Raw genomic sequence first — 19,695 nt, 5'->3', positions numbered from 1 at the left:
TCGAAAACCGGAACACTTATTCCGGGTTTTCGGAGTTTGAGAACCGAGGTACCACTGTATATGGTCTTTGTTCTCCATGCACTGAAAGGAGAGCATGGTTTTTAGTTCATTCTAAAAACACTTTTGAATTATGGTGCTGGAGGAGACTCTTGAGAGTCTCATGGACTGCAAGAAGATCAAACGCATCCATTCTTAAGGAAATCAGCCCTGAGTGCTCACTGGAAGGACAGATCGTGAAGCTGAGGCTCCAATACTTTGGCCATCTCATGAGAAGAGAAGACTCCCTGGAAAAGACCCTGATGTTGGGAAAGATGGAGGGCACAAGGAGAAGTGAATGACAGAGGACGAGATGTTTGGACAGTGTTCTCGAAGCTACTAATATGAGTCTGACCAAACTGCGGGTGACAGTGGAAGACAGGAGTGCCTGGCGTGCTCTTGTCCATGGGGTCACAAAGAGTTGGACACGACTGAACGACTAAACAACAACAAAAAACCAACAGTCGTCAAAGGGCAAAGTGGGGATGCATGCTGTTGCTACTGGAATCGCAAGCTCCTCTCATGATCCAGCCAAGATCGAGAGCATCTTGATGGGACTTTTGTCTTCAATCGAAAGGGAACTCCATGCCCCTCTTCCATGTGTGGTGCTCATGAATCCAAACCAGTGACGAGAACCACCTTCTATTCTGTGCAGATGTTTGCTTGTTCGTTTCTTTGTTTGTTCACCAGCTTTTGCTTTTGTGGAGGCCAATCATATATCAGGTATCCAAGTCTTTGATCCTGGCCTCTCTTCTTTAACAATGCCAAGCATCACCTACCTTCCACAAGGATCATAAAGCCAAGCTCTCATCCTCTCGCTTCCATTTGGCGAAAGCTCAAGGAGGTTTCTCCCCCTCACACACCGGCAAGTGATCAATGCTTCTTTTGAAATAAAAAGTGAAAGCCCTTGGCCTCACTCCTCTATAAATGTCACTTTCCACACTCTCAGCAGATCCTCTCTCTCTCTTAGTCACTCACTCCCCTTTAGAAAATGATAAGGAACTTATTGGACCAAAGTGCACCGAACCAAATAACTGCTACTGATTGAGTCCTCCCACTCTTTGGCACAGGGCGCAGGCAGAAAAATTTGTCCCAGATTATCCATTTTCTAGATTAGACATGCCAACAAAATTCTCCCCGTGGATTAACATTTTCTAACACAGGGGGCGCTGTGGGTTAAACCACAGAGCCTAGGACTTGCCGATCAGAAGGTCGGCGGTTCAAATCCCCGCGACGGGGTGAGCTCCCATTGCTTGGTCCCTGCTTCTGCCAACCTAGCAGTTCGAAAGCACATCCAAGTGCAAGTAGATAAATAGGTACCGCTCCAGCAGGAAGGTAAACGGCGTTTCCGTGCGCTGCTCTGGTTTGCCAGAAGTGGCTTAGTCATGCTGGCCACATGACCCAGAAGCTGTACGCCGGCTCCCTCGGCCAATAAAGCGAGATGAGCGCCGCAACCCCAGAGTGGGTCACGACTGGACCTGATGGTCAGGGGTCCCTTTACCTTTTAACTCCCTCCCAGCACTGATCTAGCCCTCTCATGTCTGCATGTTCCAGAAGGTAGAGTTAAGGGATTCTTGCTTGGCTTTACGGAGCTGTGCTATGGGGTTTCGACGGGGTCCATCTTATATTAAGCAGTTGGGTGAGGCCATCCTGGGATAAGGAACAAGGGGTCAGATTTGGACAACACCTTTACTGAAGGGGTGGGGCACCTGGGGTTGGGGACTGAATGCAGCGTTTCAGACCTCTCTTCCATTCTTTGGGACTCTCCCCAATCAACATCCCCTCCACAGACCACAACATCTCCCCCCTTCTTCACTAACTCTGGTCCAAACCCTTCTTGGGTGCTTTGGCCTCTTGCTTGCCTGGATGGAGGTTTGAAAGCCAACATGGCGAAGTGGTCAGAGTGTCAGGCTAGGAGCTGACAGACCAGGGTTCAAATCCCTACTTGGTCATGAAGTTCACTGGGTGACCTTGGGCCAGTCACTGCCTCTCAGGGTTGTTGCTGTTGGGACTGAATGAGGAGAGGGGTAAATTACATATGCCACCCTGAGTTCCTCAGAGAAAAAGGTGGGATATTAATACAATAAATAATTGTTGTTGTTGTTTAGTCGTTTAGTCGTGTCCGACTCTTCATGACCCCACGGACCAGAGCACGGCAGGCACTCCTGTCCTCCACTGCCTCCTGCAGTTTGGTTAAACTCATGCTGGTAGCTTCGAGAACACTGTCCAACCATCTCGTCCTCTGTCGTCCCCTTCTCCTTGTGCCCTCCATCTTTCCCAACATCAGGGTCTTTTCCAGGGAGTCTTCTCTTCTCATGAGGTGACCAAAGTATTGGAGCCTCAGCTTCACGATCTGTCCTTCCAGTGAGCACTCAGGGCTGATTTCCTTCAGAATGGATAGGTTTGATCTTCTTGCAGTCCATGGGACTCTCAAGAGTCTCCATATATAATATATATAATATAAATAATAGGGAATATCAAAACACCTGGTGTTTGCATGACTGGAATGCAAACTACTGAGCAAAGGCAAAGAGTCAAATCTGTTGCCCATGGGAGAAAGTAGCCGTTGGGCTGAAAAGATGTTCAAAGAATCACAGAACTGAAGGAGATCACAAGGGTCATCTAGCTCAACCCACTTGCAATGCAGGAATCTTTTGCCCAAACATGGGGCTTGAACCCATGAACTTGAGATTCAGAGTCTTGGGCTTTACTGACAGAACTCTGCACAATCCCTGCCTCTTGCTGCATTGGGATCAACCCTAAATGTCACAAAGGTGTGGCAAGCTTCCATGTTCTCCAGAACTCTTCCTCAGGCAGGTGGGGGAACCAGGAAAATGTGGGTGGAAACAAGTACAGAAATTAGTCTGGTGTATATAGCCTCGTTTCCAAGGAAGGTGAATCAATCTCCAACAGATGAAATAGATAGCAGGCTACACACCCAGGTTTCCACAGAACATTAGGCCTCAATTATTTGAGGACTGTATGATCAAGGAATTTCAGAAGTTTTGTACTGGACTACTGTGAAGCTTTACATGCTTCAGAAAACCCAATATACAGCTGTTAAGTGTAGGCAAGTGTTATGATGGCATAATGCTGGTGCTTCAGTTTTGGATCTCAATACAGTGGTACCTCAGGCTACATACGCTTCCGGTTACATACGCTTCAGGTTACAGACTCCGCTAACCCAGAAATAGTGCTTCAGGTTAAGAACTTTGCTTCAGGATGAGAACAGAAATCGTGCTCCAGTGGCGCGGCGGCAGCGGGAGGCCCCATTAGCTAAAGTGGTGCTTCAGGTTAAGAACAGTTTCAGGTTAAGTACGGACCTCTGGAACGAATTAAGTACTTAACCCGAGGTACCACTGTATACATATTGCCCCGTGACACGGGTGCATACGTCTTTTTTCATCATAACACATTATTATCCATTATCTGAGAAATAAAAATCAATAGTAAACAGAGAGCTAGGTAGAGTTACAAGCTTCCAAGCATAACTCACGTAATGCACTAGTCTCTGTAATCACTAGAGCTAGAGCCTCAATTAGCAGGTATAATAAAAGCTGAATTGGGGGTCCCTGAATGTGCTGAAAATCTGGAGATCTTAAGTATTAGCTCAATGGCTTGGCAGACCACCCTTCATTGAGACTTTTTGTTCTAGTTCAACCTTTCCCTCCCTGCTAAAATAATGTCTTAATTATGAACGCATCTTAGGTTTGACTTCCAGCCACTGGTTCCTGTTATGTTTACATCTCTTAAAAGCCACTGGAAAGTTCAACAATTGCCAGTTGGGATTTGCCATAAGTAACTGTTTATGTAGCATGATCAGATAACTGCACTGGTCTTTTTTGCTTGGTTTTGTTTCCACCCCCCAACCCCCACCCAGGCTGATGAGATGAATACCCTAATTCTATGCACTTCCCGGTTTTGTTTCTGAACAGTGTCGTGCAAGGCACAACACAATCCAGTCTCATGTGGGCCAGCAGCAGTCTGAACAGAGCAATTTTGGTCCTGCTCACTGACTCTTGAACAGCACAGGAAGGACGTGTCACATCACATTAGATTGCTGGTCCATCTCAACCTCCTTTCCAGTTGGAAACAAAGTGACTGATGATATAGTCCGGAACAATTAAAAAGAAGAGGCCAACATCTCATTTATGAAGGAAGGACTACAATTATATGCATAACAAATGGCTTGGAGACTAAGGGAAAACCCATTTTTTACTATAGAGAACATTACAGCGGTACCTCGGGTTACATACACTTCAGGTTACATACGCTTCAGGTTACAGACTCTGCTAACCCAGAAATAGTACCTCGGGTTAAGAACTTTGCTTCAGGATGAGAACAGAAATCGTGCGGCAGAGGTACGGCAGCAGCGGGAGGGCCCATTAGCTAAAATGGTGCTTTAGGTTAAGAACAGTTTCAGGTTAAGAACGGACCTCCGGAACAAATTAAGTGTCGGAATCTGCATTCGACTGAGCTGATAAAGCTCATCCTCCTCTGGAATCGCCCCCGACATGATTGACGACCTGAGCCTTTGATAAGGCTCCAGGCACATCCCATTCAGCAGAGAATCCAAAACAGCACACGGAAGTGATGAGATTTATGGCTACATGCTATGCTTTATTTCTAAGCTACCCAGACAGCAAAGAAAAATACATCCTCTCCCTGTGAAAGGCAGAGAGCAATTGAACAAACAAAGGAACAGGAAAACCAGTATCGTCACATCCGTCTCCCGTCTTCCGTGAGACTTCCAACAGCCTGGAAGGTCTCTGGAATGTAAACAGAGTCTTGTGACTCCAAAGCACTGCACAGTGGCAAATAGAAACTAACATAAAGTACTTAACCCGAGGTACCACTGTACATTTGTTTCTCTTATTGCAGTGAGCGTTACACTGTGCAGGCAGCATACTCGAGTTCCTGACCTGGTACGCAAGACAAGGAAAGCCAAACTACGGTTTCCCAAGACAATATGGATGTGTAGGTATGGAGAGAGCCAAGGTTTAGTTTAGTGTGTTATCTGAAACAAACCCTGTGATTAAGCCCTCTCCTCATTAACCACAAGCCAATGTTTGCTCTTTGCTACAACTCATGGTTAGTGAGGAGAGAGCTTAACAACTGGCTCTGTTTTCGATGATACTGCTCAGCACAGAGTGGCAATGAGGAGGAGCAAAACGGCAGCAAGAGTGCAGTTTTGGCAAGCCATTGTTTACTGTGCCGTGCAAACCAGACCACTGTCAGACACCACTGACATTGGTAAGTTCCTTTGATGTAGAGGGTTATCGCATCAAGCCGTATCCTATGAGGATCCCATCCTCCATCAAGTCTGCTGTCTGGAGAAAGAACTTCGTGGAGGAACCAGTGACACCAGCTGTCTTCCTGGATCTGACCTGGGGAAGGGCAAGACAGCCAGACTACCCACCGGCCTCAGCAAGGAGGAGCTTGTTAGCATTTCATTCTCTCATCACAGGATCGTGTGATCCTCTGTTTACATTCCATAACACTGTAAGTGTGGGAACGGAACTCAGACTAGAGAACTTCTGTTCTGTGTGCTTTTGTTCTCTGCTCTTTGTTCTCTGCTCTCAGACAGAGAAGACGCAGGTGTGAGACGCTGTTCACACTAGCCATGTTTTGTTGTTTTGATTTGCTGTAAATAAAGAAAATTTGTGACGCCACGTACCTACACAGCCTCGCTTCTTGCGGAACTCTGCTAAGCGTGCATACAGCTCCATTGAATGTATGCCACAGTTCTTCTCTGTACAGTGTATGTACGGAAAGTGCTCCCTTCTAGGAAGCCAGAAGCTACACAGGCAGAACTAGTCAACTGTGCTTAAAAAAAAAAAAAGCTACAACTTGAAGTATTAGCACCTGAGCTTAATTTTCTCTCCTTTTCCCACTTCTTTCTTCCTTGTGCATCATTTATTCATTTATTTGGATTGTGAACCTTAGGGCAGGGACTGTACTGATTTTTGTAAGCTGCTCCAAAAGCCTTTTTAGCTAAATTGTAGGGCACAAATGCTTTAAATCGATAAAATAAATCAGAACCACACAGGCTGCATTTTTCTCTCCGCAAACGCTCCCATGAAACTTGACCACGACTGCAACGAAATTATCCAAGGTTCCGCTTCTGATGGTCTAATTAGGTCAACCAAGCGCCCTTCACAGGTAACGTTGCCCTGACATTGCACCAGATTCACGCAAAAACCTAGCAGCCAACAATGGAAAATAGCCGCTGTGCATTGGGGAGAACCGCGGTTTTCTCAGTATCCTAAACTCAGTTCCCCTCTCCCACAGTATGACCTATCCCAAACTGAAGTTGAACTGTGCAAGTAGGTACAGAGAATCCCATCCAAACTTAATTGCTTTCCTAGCAATACTTGGCTTTACAGGCTGCATTATATGGACGGCTCTGCCTGTGCACATTGGACACACATTCAATAGACCCTCCCTGGTACAACAGGAAAATATTTTAAACCAGATACCCCTTTAATATTATATCACTAAACTCCTGTAAGCAGTCAAAACCCACCTTTCCAGAAAGGGCATAGGAAAAACTGCCTTGACACAGTGAATACCAGTAATTTCAGTTTTTCAAACTTCCTTGTGTGGGTTCAAATTCTTCTACCATGGGCTAGTATTATACCAGAAAGAAGTACTCAAAATCATGCCGCTCTATAATTTTAAAGGTGGATTACAGGAGCCTGGCTGGTTATCGGATTGAAATGCACTCAACAGGAGGCCTACTGCATGTTCCAAAAGGCAAGAAATCATATTTTTAATATAAAAAGCTTTTGGATGTACTGTGCTTTGTGCTCTCAGAACTTTTGAACCTGAGAATTCTTCTGCTTAAAAATGTTAGGCATACATATGCGCCTGGATGGTGAACTATGTGCTTGTTCAGCGGCAATGTGGGCTGTTGTGTGAATAGTAGGGGAAGGCCACAGAGAGATACCCAAGAGCCTACCTACTTTGCAAGGTTAATATGAGAATAAAAATAAGGCACGGCACCCTATACAACACCCTAAGCTCACTGGAAGAAGGCCGAGGTAAAAAAAGAATGAACACGGCAGAGTTACTGACCCTTCAGAGGTGGAACACCCACAAGAATAAACCTTACAAAACAGAAGACATCTCTGAAGGCAGGCTTTTCTTGTTTGTACAAGAAGGTGGCGCAAGTCCCAAGACAGATGTATGCCAACACAACAACTCTCTCTTTTCGGGTTCCAGTAAGACTAAACTGTGTCTCCAATTTTCATTTGGAAAAGAATCACCCTGCAAAGCTATGCTCTTATAGTGGTACCTTGGGTTACAGACGCTTCAGGTTACATACGCTTCAGGTTACAGACTCCGCTAACCCAGAAATAGTGCTTCAGGTTAAGAACTTTGCTTCAGGATAAGAACAGAAATCGTGCTCCGCCGGCGCAGAAGCAGCAGGAGGCCCCATTAGCTAAAGTGGTGCTTCAGGTTAAGAACAGTTTCAGGTTAAGTATGGACCTCCAGAACGAATTACAGTGGTACCTTGGGTTACATACGCTTCAGGTTACATACGCTTCAGGTTACACACTCCGCTAATCCAGAAATAGTGCTTCAGGTTAAGAACTTTGCTTCAGGATAAGAACAGAAATTGGGCTCCGGCGGCGCGGCGGCAGCGGGAGGCCCCATTAGCTAAAGTGCAAAGATGAGTCTCTGTGATTTGTTCTAGCCTAAGTATTTTTGTGAGGAACGTTCGTTTAAAGGTAGTATGAGGCCCAAGTTTCAATGTGCTTGGAGCAATTACTATGAGAGAGTAAGAATCTCTCTTCCAAACCTCTCTCCCCAACATGAAAGGGCCAAACACCTCACTGTTCTTCTGCTTCAAATTCCACCCTCCCAATGCTACTTTCCTTTTAAAAAAAATACAATTATGACAGAGATTTCCTGTGCGCATTCGCACATAATGTGTTTGAGCAACACTCCTCTCAGGATGAACACAGACAATCATTTCAGCGTTGAAACTTGAGAGAGGAACTACGTCCAGCACTATAAAGAGAAACCTTCCTTTCACCCCTCTGCCACCTTGGGTCAAACAGGACCTCCAGGTTTTTGAACAATCCACGGATCTACAACTCTTAAATAGCAGGGGCAAAACTAGGATGAGGACACATGTCTTAAATGGCAGTCAAACTTGCAAACAGCCTTAAAAATATATTATATAGCACAACAGACGGAAAAGCAGTTCAGCACTTTGCTGAAGGCAGCCAGGCACATTTGCACCCTTCTCATTTTTGCGCATCGAGGTCAAACATAAAAGATACCATGCTTATTTTGCATTAACAGCCCCGCCAGGGAGCTCAAAGGAGTATAACTGCTCAGTCTTGCTCTTAAAACTTGCTTGAAAGACAAAACTGCTATGGAGGCTCTCATCTCGGGGGTCTCTGGCAACGCCAACTCGTCAGCAACTTCCGACTGCAGCCTGGGCCAATTTCAGTGCAGGAGTGGGTGGATTAAACCCCAATTAAGCCCAGAGAGCTTCCCTTGCTCACAGCAGTCTCAAACTTGGCTCAAACGCTGTTGTCAGGATGATTAAGTTGCACTGCAAGCTAACAGCGGTAAAAAGCAATAAGATCAATAAGGGAGGCACAGTAAATGAAACTTTTGCTTCCAGAAAGAGAAATAAAAGCACCTTTTTAAGGGCTCCGGTGAAAGTTTGGGGAATTTGCTGATGCACCATCATCTGTCGCTAAACCAAGGATGCTGAAAAGGTGAGGGGAGCTTCTCTGAAGACTGAAGGTAAGCAAAAGTTCAGATGCAGCCACAGGCTCTGGAATTCTGCACTAAAAGGTCCAGCATCTCAAAGCCACAAATCTTAGGACAAACAAGCCTGAATTCTACAACTGGAACTGAGACACAGACACCTCAAACTCGGGGGAAATCTGCACATGGTTTTGAAGAGGATGTTGTTGTTGTTTTTTGAAGGGCAACAAGAATACTGCATGCCAGGGTGGTTGGAGGGATATGGCCAGAAACCAACCCAAATCTAGACCTGGAGAGCGTGGAGGTGTTAGAAGAAGAGGGAATGAACAGACAAGGAACAAACTGGAAGTATTTATACCAAATGCAGCCAGGTAGGCATATGTCAGTTCCCCTTGGACAAATGCTTGCAAGCAGCTTCCATGGTCTCCTTCTTCCCCAAGGCTCCCAGAGGGCTTATCTTGCGACAGGAGAGAGGCGGCTTTGTGCACTCCCAGTTGTTCCCAGTAAGCATTCACACACACACACACACAATCACACACACACACTGCAGACTGAACAGGGACTAAACATCCAAGCCACTTCAGTGGGAAAATGGTGCTCTGCATGCAATTCTCAATGTGGACAAAGGCCTTCAAAGGAGACTTCTCCATAGTATGAATCACACGCTGTCAGGAACTAGGAGAACCCAAAAGTTTCTGCTGCTGCCTTCCTTCTGACCCAGAAGGGGAAGAGGAAGAGGAAGAGGAACAGAAGAGTTTGGATTTGATATCCCGTTTTATCACTACCCGAAGGAGTCTCAAAGCGGCTAACATTCTCCTTTCCCTTCCTCCCCCACAACAAACACTCTGTGAGGTGAGTGGGGCTGAGAGACTTCAGAGAAGTGTGACTGGCCCAAGGTCACCCAGCAGCTGCATGTGGAGGAGCGGGGAAGCGAACCCGGTTCCCCAGATTACAAGTCCACCACTCTTAACCACTACACCACAGTGTCAGCACCAGAATCCCCTTTGCAAGCATGTAACCAGAGGCTTCACCTTGCCTGACCGTCAAAGGAGCCTGTGTTTATCTGTCTACTTATATAATTTATACTCTGCTTTTCTACATGAACTCAAAGCAACTGTGCAATGTCACACATTTCCATTTCCTTAAGCACTTGGCAGGCTTCTTTTCCAGTGCCAGATAAGTCAACAAAGCTAGTTTCCAGTCCAGGAGGCTCCAAAGATAAGTCCTAACTGCGAGCGTGTGAATGTATCTGTAAGTGAGATGGAGGGGCTTGGCAGGGCCAGTGCTACTACCATCGTGGGCCTGGCCCTGGGGTTTGGTTTGAAGCATCTGCAGTCATCCAAAGGGAAGGGGAGAAGGGTAAAAGAGAGAACTAGAAGCCACGAAGCATGAACAGGCAATGAGAAGCAAACCCTCCTCAAAGCACTAACTTCTCTAACTTCATTACAGTGGTACCCAGCAAGACGAATGCCTCGGAAGACGAAAAACCCGCTAGACGAAAGGGTTTTTCATTTTCTGAGGTGCTTCGCAAGACGGATTTTCCAAAGGGCTTGCTTCGCTAGACGAAACAGCCCTGCCTCTCCTGTCATGGCGATGGTCGCACGCTCGCTTCCCCGCTCCTCCGGCTCCCTCCCATCTTCGTGCTGACGGCTCCTCCGGCTCCCTCCCACCTTCTGGCTGACCTTCCGACCTTCCGGCTGCCTCGCGCCGCTGCCCACCGCCCTCGCGCGCTCCCAGCGCTGCAGCTGGAGTCGCGCTCCTGAGCCCCGCCGCCCTCCAGCAGCCGCGTTTCGTGGTGTCCACAAGGCGCGGGTGAGTCCAAGGACCGGCTGCGGCAGCTGCCCTGCTTCTCCCCACCCCTCCCCGCCGTGGTGCTTCGCAAAAACTCACTCTACGAAAAAACTCGCAGAACGAATTAATATCGTCTTGCGAGGCACCACTGTACTAGTCTTCATAAATAAGCAGAACTGATAGCAGGAATTAGTGCACCATGGCAAATGGTGCTCAATTCCCCCCTGCAAGGAAACCACGTGGACTAGGAAACTGCTCAAAAAGAAAGGAAGGAAGAAATTAAGTTGAAAACTTTGGTATTCGGCAGAAGCTGCTGGGTTCAGCATTCAGTAGCAAACGTTTTACTCCATGACACCACACCAATCTTGAGGATTTTCAGAGCCTGTCTGCAAACCAAATTTGAGTGCTTTCTTACATGAAAATGGGATAGCTTTGGTTTTAGTGCACAAGTCTGCCTGCGGCTGGGGTGGGCAATTATTCCACTCACCTGGCCATCTGTTTATATGCTTCTTCTGCAACTGCAAATATGTGAGGATCCATGTCCCCCATGTTTTGGCCGCTGTATGCATAGATGACATCTTGTCCATAGATTGGCAACTGTTCGTAGGGATTGATGGCAACAAGCACAATACCTTGAAAACAGGCAAGCATGCAAACAGTTAGAAGCCACGCCAAAGAAGCAAAATTGTAAATACATTCTAAAATAAGAACTACCAATCAACTTTGAATCACTTTTCTGCCAAATAAATGATGATGATGATGCTGTCCCAGCCTAGCTGTGTTTTGTGGACCGTGGTTTCTGTGACGTTAACATATGAGAGTGCTGGAGGTGAAATAGTTAAGCAGGTTACCCAATCAGAACCCAGGGGGTGGAGTCAAGAGGGACTATAAAACCAGCTCTGGGAGGGGCAAAAGGAGGAGTTCGTTGGGAGTTTGGTTGGAGTGGGAGTGAATTGGGATAGAGTCTGTGGGTAGGTTGAGTTAGTGTAGCGAAATAAGCTGAGTCAGGAACAGTTAGGAACTAGGAAGACAAGTAAATATCTGAGAGGTGGTTTAGTGAGTGAAAGCAGGTAGCAGAAGTTATAGGTCTGGATAGGTACCCTATGATTGTAATTGACCAATACAGTTTATGAAACCATACGCTTGTTAAACTGCAATAAACAAACAGAAGTTTATGTTCCAGGTAGGTCCTGGGTGGTGGCAGCGAGAAATAAAGTGGTGGCGCAGGGATCAATAGATGGTGAAATGTCCGGGGACCCTGTGTGATCGCCACAGATTCTTACTCTATGGCCACCATATTTGAAAGGCTTCCACATTTCAACTCGCCTCCTATCACTTTTCCCTCTGCAACCATAATGCAGCAAAGCTACAACTGCACATGAGAGAGAAAGGTGCACTAAGCCACAAGTTCTTAAGCCCAGCCATTTGCACTGCTAAAGAGGCAAGCAGATTTTCAGTACAAATGCAAGTGGGTTGCCTCTTCAGCCTGTAGAGGACTTATTTTTTAAAGGCAGCACTCTTCTTCTTTAGAATTTTCCTCTACTATTTTCAGGATGGTTTCATAGTTCAAGAAGGACACTGACAAACTGGAACGTGTCCAGAGGAGGGCAACCAAAATGGTCAAAGGCTTGGAAACGATGCCTTATGAGGGACGGCTTAAGGGAGCTGGGCATGTTTAGCCTGGAGAAGAGGAGGTTAAGGGGTGATATGATAGCCATGTTCAAATATATAAAAGGATGTCACATAGAGGAGGGAGAAAGGTTGTTTTCTGCTGCTCCAGAGAAGCGGACACGGAGCAATGGATCCAAACTACAAGAAAGAAGATTCCACCTAAACATTAGGAAGAACTTCCTGACAGTAAGAGCTGTTTGACAGTGGAATTTGCTGCCAAGGAGTGTGGTGGAGTCTCCTTCTTTGGAGGTCTTTAAGCAGAGGCTTGACAACCATATGTCAGGAGTGCTCTGATGGTGTTTCCTGCTTGGCAGGGGGTTGGACTCGATGGCCCTTGTGGTCTCTTCCAACTCTATGATTCTAGGAGCACAGCTGTCCCATACCATTTTTTAAGAAACAACTCAATCAATCAATCAATGCTGAAATCTAAAGGTATCAGCGTTTTTCTCAGGGCAGGACAAGACAAGAAAAGGCTTTTTCCTAGAACAAACAGTGCTCTGTGCTGCAGGATTTAAAAAGAAACTAGAGCACTTATTATACCAGAGCTTTCGACTTTAGAAAAAGCCCTCAAGGTGACTTACAAAAGAAAATCCTGTAAAGAACATAAAAAAAGTACAGGGCAGGATTCTGAGATACTTCTTTGATGTGCGGAGAGAGCTTATATCCTGCCAAGAGAGATGTACATTTCCTGCTCATCTGTCGGCCTCATCATGTATGCGAGTTTTCGTTTCTATAGTTCTATTATGAGAGATGCTTTCAGCCCTTTAACGCTGTATTGTCTGTCTCTAAAAAAAAGGGGGGGTCATGTTTGAAGTAGTTTTTGCTGATTCATGAACGGACAGACATGTCTATCCTTTTGAAAACAAACAGAAAATCTCTTGTGCAGCAATAAACTAAGCTATCTGCTTTAAAACCTAGTACAGACTTACCGTATTTTTCACTTCATAAGACGCACCTGACCATAAGACTCCCCTAGTTTTTAGAGGGTGAATGCAAGGAAAAAAATATTCTTTAAAGGGAGCGCTGAGCAGAGCCTGTATGCATCCCAGGCTCTGCTCAACGCTCCCTTTCATGAGCTGCGTGGAGTGTGTGTGTGGCTCTGGGGGGCTTTTCCCTGAGGAGAAAAAGACCCCAAGAGCCGTACACATGCTCCGCAAGCTCTTTAAAGGGAGCACTGAGCAGAGCCTCCCGTCTGCATTCGCTCCATAAGACGCACACACATTTCCCCTTTTTAGGAGAGGAAAAGTGTGTCTTATGGAGCGAAAAATACGGTAGTTATCTGGAAGCCTCCAGATGTTTTGGACAACAATTTCTCACAGTTCCAGCCAGCATGGACAATGGACAGGGAAGACAGAGGTGGTCTCAAGGAGCAAGGCATCTTGATCCGGAATTAATAATCACTGTGTTACTCTGGGCTACTTGTCTTTTTTATTTTTTAAAAAGCAGGGTGGTGACAGTCACAATGATCTCTTCTCATATCTCACACCCCTGCCACCTTCTTCCACCCCCCCAAAAAAATATTGAAAGAAATGGCACATTGCAACACTCACCACAGTAGGTGTAGATGTGGTTTGATTCCAAGAATCGGACTTTTAAGTTGTGCAAGACCGCAGGTTCGTGGAGGTAACTTAAAGCTGTCAGGTCGTTTTCTCCAACCAAAATATCTGGATTTCGCAAGAAAGGAAACTTGTTGGCTTTAGCATCAATAGGATATTCCAGAAGCTGAAATAGTAAAGAAAGAAAAATGTTGTTGTCATTGTCCCTTTCATTTCTATACCACGTTATATTTAAATGAAAAAATCTCAAAGCAGTTTACAACACGTTAAAACATCAAATAAAACAACCCTGGATAAAATAAATTCACGCTTCAAGGAAAATAATTTCAGATCCTTCTCTATGTGGGATTCTGCTTTCCCCATATTTATTTAACTATTTAATTTATATAGCTGCCCCATAGCAGAAGTACTCTAAGAAGCCAGTGTGGTACAGTGGTTAGAGTGTCAGACTAGGACCGGGGAGATCAGGGTTCAAATACCCCCTCAGCCATGAAGCTTACTGTGTGGCCTTGGTTCTCAAACGCCTTAGTTCTCGAACGATTTGGTTCTCAAACTCCGAAGACCCAGAAGTAAGTGTTCCGGTTTTCAAATGATTTTTGGAAGCCGAACGTCCGATGCAGTTGTCAGCTATTGTTTCCGGGGCACCTGAACCAATCAGAAGCTGCACCTTGGTTTTCAAACATTTCAGAAGTCAAACGGACTTCCGGAACGGATTAAGTTTGGCGCTTTGGTTTTTGCTATTTATTTTGCGGAGGTTGTTTTGGTTAATTTGTTTTTGTTTCTGTGTGGAACCCAGTTCAGCTACTGCTTGCTTGCTTGCTTGTGTGACTGCAGAAATGGATAAAAGCCCCCTATCCAAACAATGACTATCATCAGTGCAGGGAAGAAAAATAAAAAAAATTTAATTTTTATCATCTACAGTAATGTCTTATTTATTTTATAGTACAGTACATTGATTATTGCTTTCATTTTATGGATCAATAGTCTCGTTAGATAGTAAAATTCATGTTAAATTGCTGTGTTAGGGGTTGTTTTTAAAAGTCTGGAACGGTTTAATTCGTTTTGCATTACTTTCTATGGGAAAGTGCGCCTTGGTTTTGGAATGCTTTGGTTTTGGAACGGACTTCCGGAACAGATTAAGTTTGAGAACAAGGGACCACTGTAAGGAAGCTTTAGAAAGGTAGAGCGGCCAGTCACCACCCTGGCATGCAGAGATCTCCACATGGTCGCAATTGGACCTGTGAGTCGCAAAATGCGCCTGTATTCTAGGGAAAAAACAACACCTAAGTAGATCCAGCACATTGAATGTAAGCCTTCCCCTGTTACAGGTATACGGCTTCTGGATCTGGAGGCTTCATCAACTGGTGTCAGGAAACTCGTCAGCGACAGGGGAAGGGAAACAAGCTTTAGCGATGTCCCTGTCTGCCCTCTGCTATGTGTGGCTAAGCCCTCTGTGCCTGAACCAGAACAGCTTGTTGGATGAAGTGAGCATCCTGGGAGTTCCCTTCCTGCTCTCGATTTGACAAGAGGCCTCCATTTTTCCTTTGTGCCGGAGGAACTTAACCGTCAAAGCTTTCTGGGGACTCGTGCAAAATTAATCCGGAGCATGAAGCAGATATTGAATGTGATATGACACGCCCCGGTTAAAATAAAGATGCCGCCTCATTTCTCTTGCCGCCGCCCCCCACCTCTCTCAAAAGTAAATAGCACCCAGGGGGAGGTGACAAAGGTGTTTACAGATAAAAGGAGGAAATATCATGCTGCTTTAGTCTAATTTGGAAGCACGGCTGTTCGGCTGAGACAGAGCCAAAAACTCTTTACCATATGGCCACCCATATGTTGGAAATGACACAGCGGCATGACTCATAAAATCTCTTCTGAGAGTTTGCTTTGCATATTTTTTAAAAAAGGCTTCCCCTATTCCTTAGCTTAGGGGAAGGAGGGAGGAGAGAGGGTTAGGTAAGGCAGATGAGATGTGAAGTTTGATCAAGAGATAACCCAAGAACAGTTCTTTGCATATTCTTTTGGAATCGTATGTAAACATGCAAATAAAAGTTATTAACCATAACAGCGGCAAAACAATAGCTTCAACGAGGAAAAGTCTCAGCCACCCATCTGCAAAATATCTAAATCTTTCTTGTGAAGGATGAGGACTGATTTTTCTCCCTTTTTTTTTACCCAGCATTACTAATAAAATGGGACGCGGGTGGCGCTGTGGGTTAAACCACAGAGCCTAGGACTTGCCAATCAGAAGGTCGGCGGTTCGAATCCCCATGACGGGGTGAGCTCCCGTTGCTCAGTCCCAGCTCCTGCCAACCTAGCAGTTCGAAAGCACGTCAAAGTGCAAGTAGATAAATAGGTACCGCTCTGGCGGGAAGGTAAACGGCGTTTCCGTGCGCTGCTCTGGTTCTCCAGAAGCAGCTTAGTCATGCTGGCCACATGACCCGGATGCTGTATGCCGGCTCCCTCGGCCAATAAAGCTAGATGAGCGCCGCAACCCCAGAGTCGTCCGCAACTGGACCTAATGGTCAGGGGTCCCTTTACCCTTTACCTTTACTAATAAAAGGGGTTGGCAAGAACATCTGCACAGTAGATGCAACGTTTATGATCACAACATAATGAGGAGGCTCACTTCCCCTCCTTTGTCATGCTCATATTATTAATTAATTAATTAATTTTGGGCACTGCCCTATACCTGCAGAGTTCACAACACAAAATTACCACCCCACTTCCATTTTTAGAGTAATCCATAGTTCGGGCATTACATTTGCACCACCAACTGCTGCTGTTTAGCTGTAAAGCAACACTCTGCAAACCTGTGACAAATGGCAGAACGCAGAGTTTGGCGCTATCTGTGCCTCGCATTAACACTGGAAGATACATGGCGCTACGTGCAGGCTGGTCCCAGCTTGCGAATCGGCATCTTGTTAGCAGAACGTGAGCACCCTATGCCTTCATGTAGCAAGACAGCAAGCCACCAAGACAGATGACAATTCCAGAAGAGGAGTTATATTGCAAAGCCCCATCGCGGGAGAAAGACGCATCAGTTCTGACAGCACAAAGCAGAAGATGAATGCAACTATTCAAAACTATTTTTTTTTAAAAGCAATGATTTTATATAACACAGAGAGGCAATGTTCAGATACGCTTACAAGCAGTGGGGGGGGGGGGCAGGAGAGACTTATTGCAATGTTCTACCTTGCCCGGTAAACCTCTGTCTAATACAGGGGTGGGATAGCTCAGCCGGTAGAGCATGAGACTGTTAATCCTAGGTTCATTGCAGGGGGTTGGACTAGATGACCCTCATGTGCAGAAATGGGCTCCCCGTCCCTACCCATAATATTTAAATGGGTCTCCTGGCTTTTCTAAATAATAATTTTGATCCTCAAAATCTTAATGACCTGGCAGCGTACAATCTCAAATGGACAGATCCCAATTTCACTTGCTGCAAGCATGGGCTTACTCCGTAAGTCACCACAATTCATTAGGTCTAGTTGGAACATAAATAATAATTTGACAGCATTGTCACATGAACTCATTTACCCTTAATCTCACATTTCCTGTTATGAATTTTGCCTCTAGTATCTCTGCATGGTGCCTCTGTTCTGTTGCCCAAGCCCAAAAAGTCCAGGGAGACCTGTGGGGTGGGGGTTCCTCTGGTCCCTTTCCTAATTTCTTTGACTTCCATTTAAAAGAAAAAGAAACTCTCCAGCCCTTTACTCGTGGATATAAAAGCATGCAGGCAACATTCCACACAATTGGCCATTAAGGGAACAAAACCTGGAAGCTACCTTTCAATATCTTGGCCCATCAGTGCAAAGGAACTGGGTTAAAAGACAAGAAGCAAGTTTTTGCTTTTGTTTTTAAGAAAACTAACTATATTTGAATGCATATCTTATAATCATCAATCTCATTTGCAGGGTTTGCACGCACAGTAAGCTATAGTTAATGTGTTACTATGAACTTGTCAGTCTTCCCAACTTTGCTCCTCTCTGCTTGAGCTGGACAAAAACAAACCATGCACCCTTGTCTTACTCTTACATCCAAACTAAGAGCTGTGATTTGTTTTGCTCCCCGAAAGCTATGATCTATTGCAAAGGTTTGCTCTTGGCTCACCGGCCATAGTTTCTTTGAGCAAATCAAGCCACAGCCCAGATCACAAGCCAGGGATTGTGATCTGCAACCAAACAGCCAAGAATTAGGAGTGCTCACAGTAAACTATTAAATATGGTTTACTGTGATGTCTAAACTGGACGATGGTGATTCCCCCCCCCCCCCAGTTTCCATCATCAAAGAAGGCACAACAACATTTGAAGTCCTTGTGGCTAAAGTGAAAAGGACTTCTGCTGCTGAAATTCAGCTAATTCAACAGTTTCAAATAAAACCGTTTCAGATTACATACTCTGCAACCACGCAGAAATCATGAATACAGGCAAAAGCTTAACAAGGCCAGTTTGCAATCAGAATCTTTGAAGGACAACATAAATAAAAAGGATGCTAAACACAAGCAGATACATCACCTTTCCCTCTTTTATTTAATTTTTGTATTATAATTTAATATATATACCATATATATATACTCATCGCGCAGTATTGGAAGACACAAGAACTACCCACTCTGGAAGAATGGCAGATGAAGGTGATGGACTACATGGAATTGGCAAAAATGACTGGCAGAATCAGAGACCAGGGAGAAGAGACGGTGGAAGAAGATTGGAAGAAATTTAAAGACTATTTACAGAAATATTATAAGATTAATGAATGTTAGAATGACATCGGATGGAGGTAAAAAGGTTATTAGCAACAATGCGGTGAAGGAGTATGGAAAATTTGAAGGTTTAAAGATGTAAAACTAAAGGTTTAATACATTAAGATATCAAGATAAAGATTAAGATACATTAAGATTTTAAGATTAAGATAAGATAGAGGGAAGGGATTTGCTGATTAAATATTTGAACTGGAATACAGCGAGGGGAGGTGTGGGGAAGTCTGGGAAATAAGCAAATGCAAGGAATATTATGAAAATGGAATTGTTTTTTGTTTTTTTGTTTTTTTGTTTTTTTTTCTAAGTAAAAGTCTTAATAAAAACATTATTTTAATATATATATATATATATATATATATATATATATATATATACATATATATATATATATATATGTAATCGACAAATCCAGAAACTAATGGTGCAAGCATCCATATTAGCTTTGCTTTGTCTGCATTCAGAGCAGCAGCAGCCGTGCCGTCTTCTCCCACTCAGCCAAATCCATATTTGAAAGGAAGAGCCTTTGGGAATTGCAGAAGTCGCAAACCCAGCTTCACTCCTTTGCCATGGATGCGCACAGCTGAAGCAAGCCGGCCACAAGGGACGCAATTAGCACCACCTGAGGTTTACGCAGCAGGTCCTGAGCAGAAGCATCTACCCAGCTTGTTTTAGCAAAGATCACAAGTTTATTTGCCAGAGCCCGCACCAAAGGCTCTGTGATCGTCTGGGACTGTTAGGTGCGAAAAGCAACACAGTACCCGAAGTCATTACTCGCAGAGAGCACTTTCCTGCTCTGCCTGTGAACAGCAAAATGGCAGGCAGCTTGGGCGACAAGGTTGTAAGAAGCGCTTGGGTGATCAGATAACGCAGCCCAACATCCTCTCTCCAACAACTGATAGCAAGGGCATTATGGATGACCAGGCGCTTCCTGCAACTGGATTCAGGATCTGAGAAGCCTCAGCAAGCCCAACCTGCCCCTTTCAAGCCCTGAAAAACAGCTCCCAAAAAGCATGGAGTGGGAAATTTACTTTTTTTGTGGTGGAGCCACAGGTGGGCAGGGTCAGAACCAAAAGCAGTGGGCCCCTTAAGCTTCGCAGCTCAGGCAGGGCTGAAAACTAGCTTTGTACGGGCTTTCCGCAGCTAGAA

General features: G+C 45.1%; 1 protein-coding gene across 1 annotated transcript in view; it reads right to left on the bottom strand.

Moving 5' to 3' along the window:
• Positions 1-19,695, bottom strand: part of MYO5B (myosin VB) — a 268,746-nt gene that overhangs the window by 183,576 nt on the left and 65,475 nt on the right. Inside the window, exons 3-4 of the mRNA XM_083404620.1 lie at positions 13,779-13,950; positions 11,045-11,189 (exon numbers count right to left, since the gene is read on the bottom strand). Of these exons, the coding sequence (XP_083260746.1) occupies positions 11,045-11,189; positions 13,779-13,950 (317 nt within the window). The remainder of the gene's footprint in view (positions 1-11,044; positions 11,190-13,778; positions 13,951-19,695) is intronic.

Source organism: Podarcis tiliguerta (genome assembly GCF_965153285.1).
Source record: "Podarcis tiliguerta genome assembly, chromosome: 11".
Taxonomy (NCBI): domain Eukaryota; kingdom Metazoa; phylum Chordata; class Lepidosauria; order Squamata; family Lacertidae; genus Podarcis; species Podarcis tiliguerta.
Note: the sequence above shows the minus strand (reverse complement) of the source record. Positions and strands in the feature narration are given on the sequence as shown.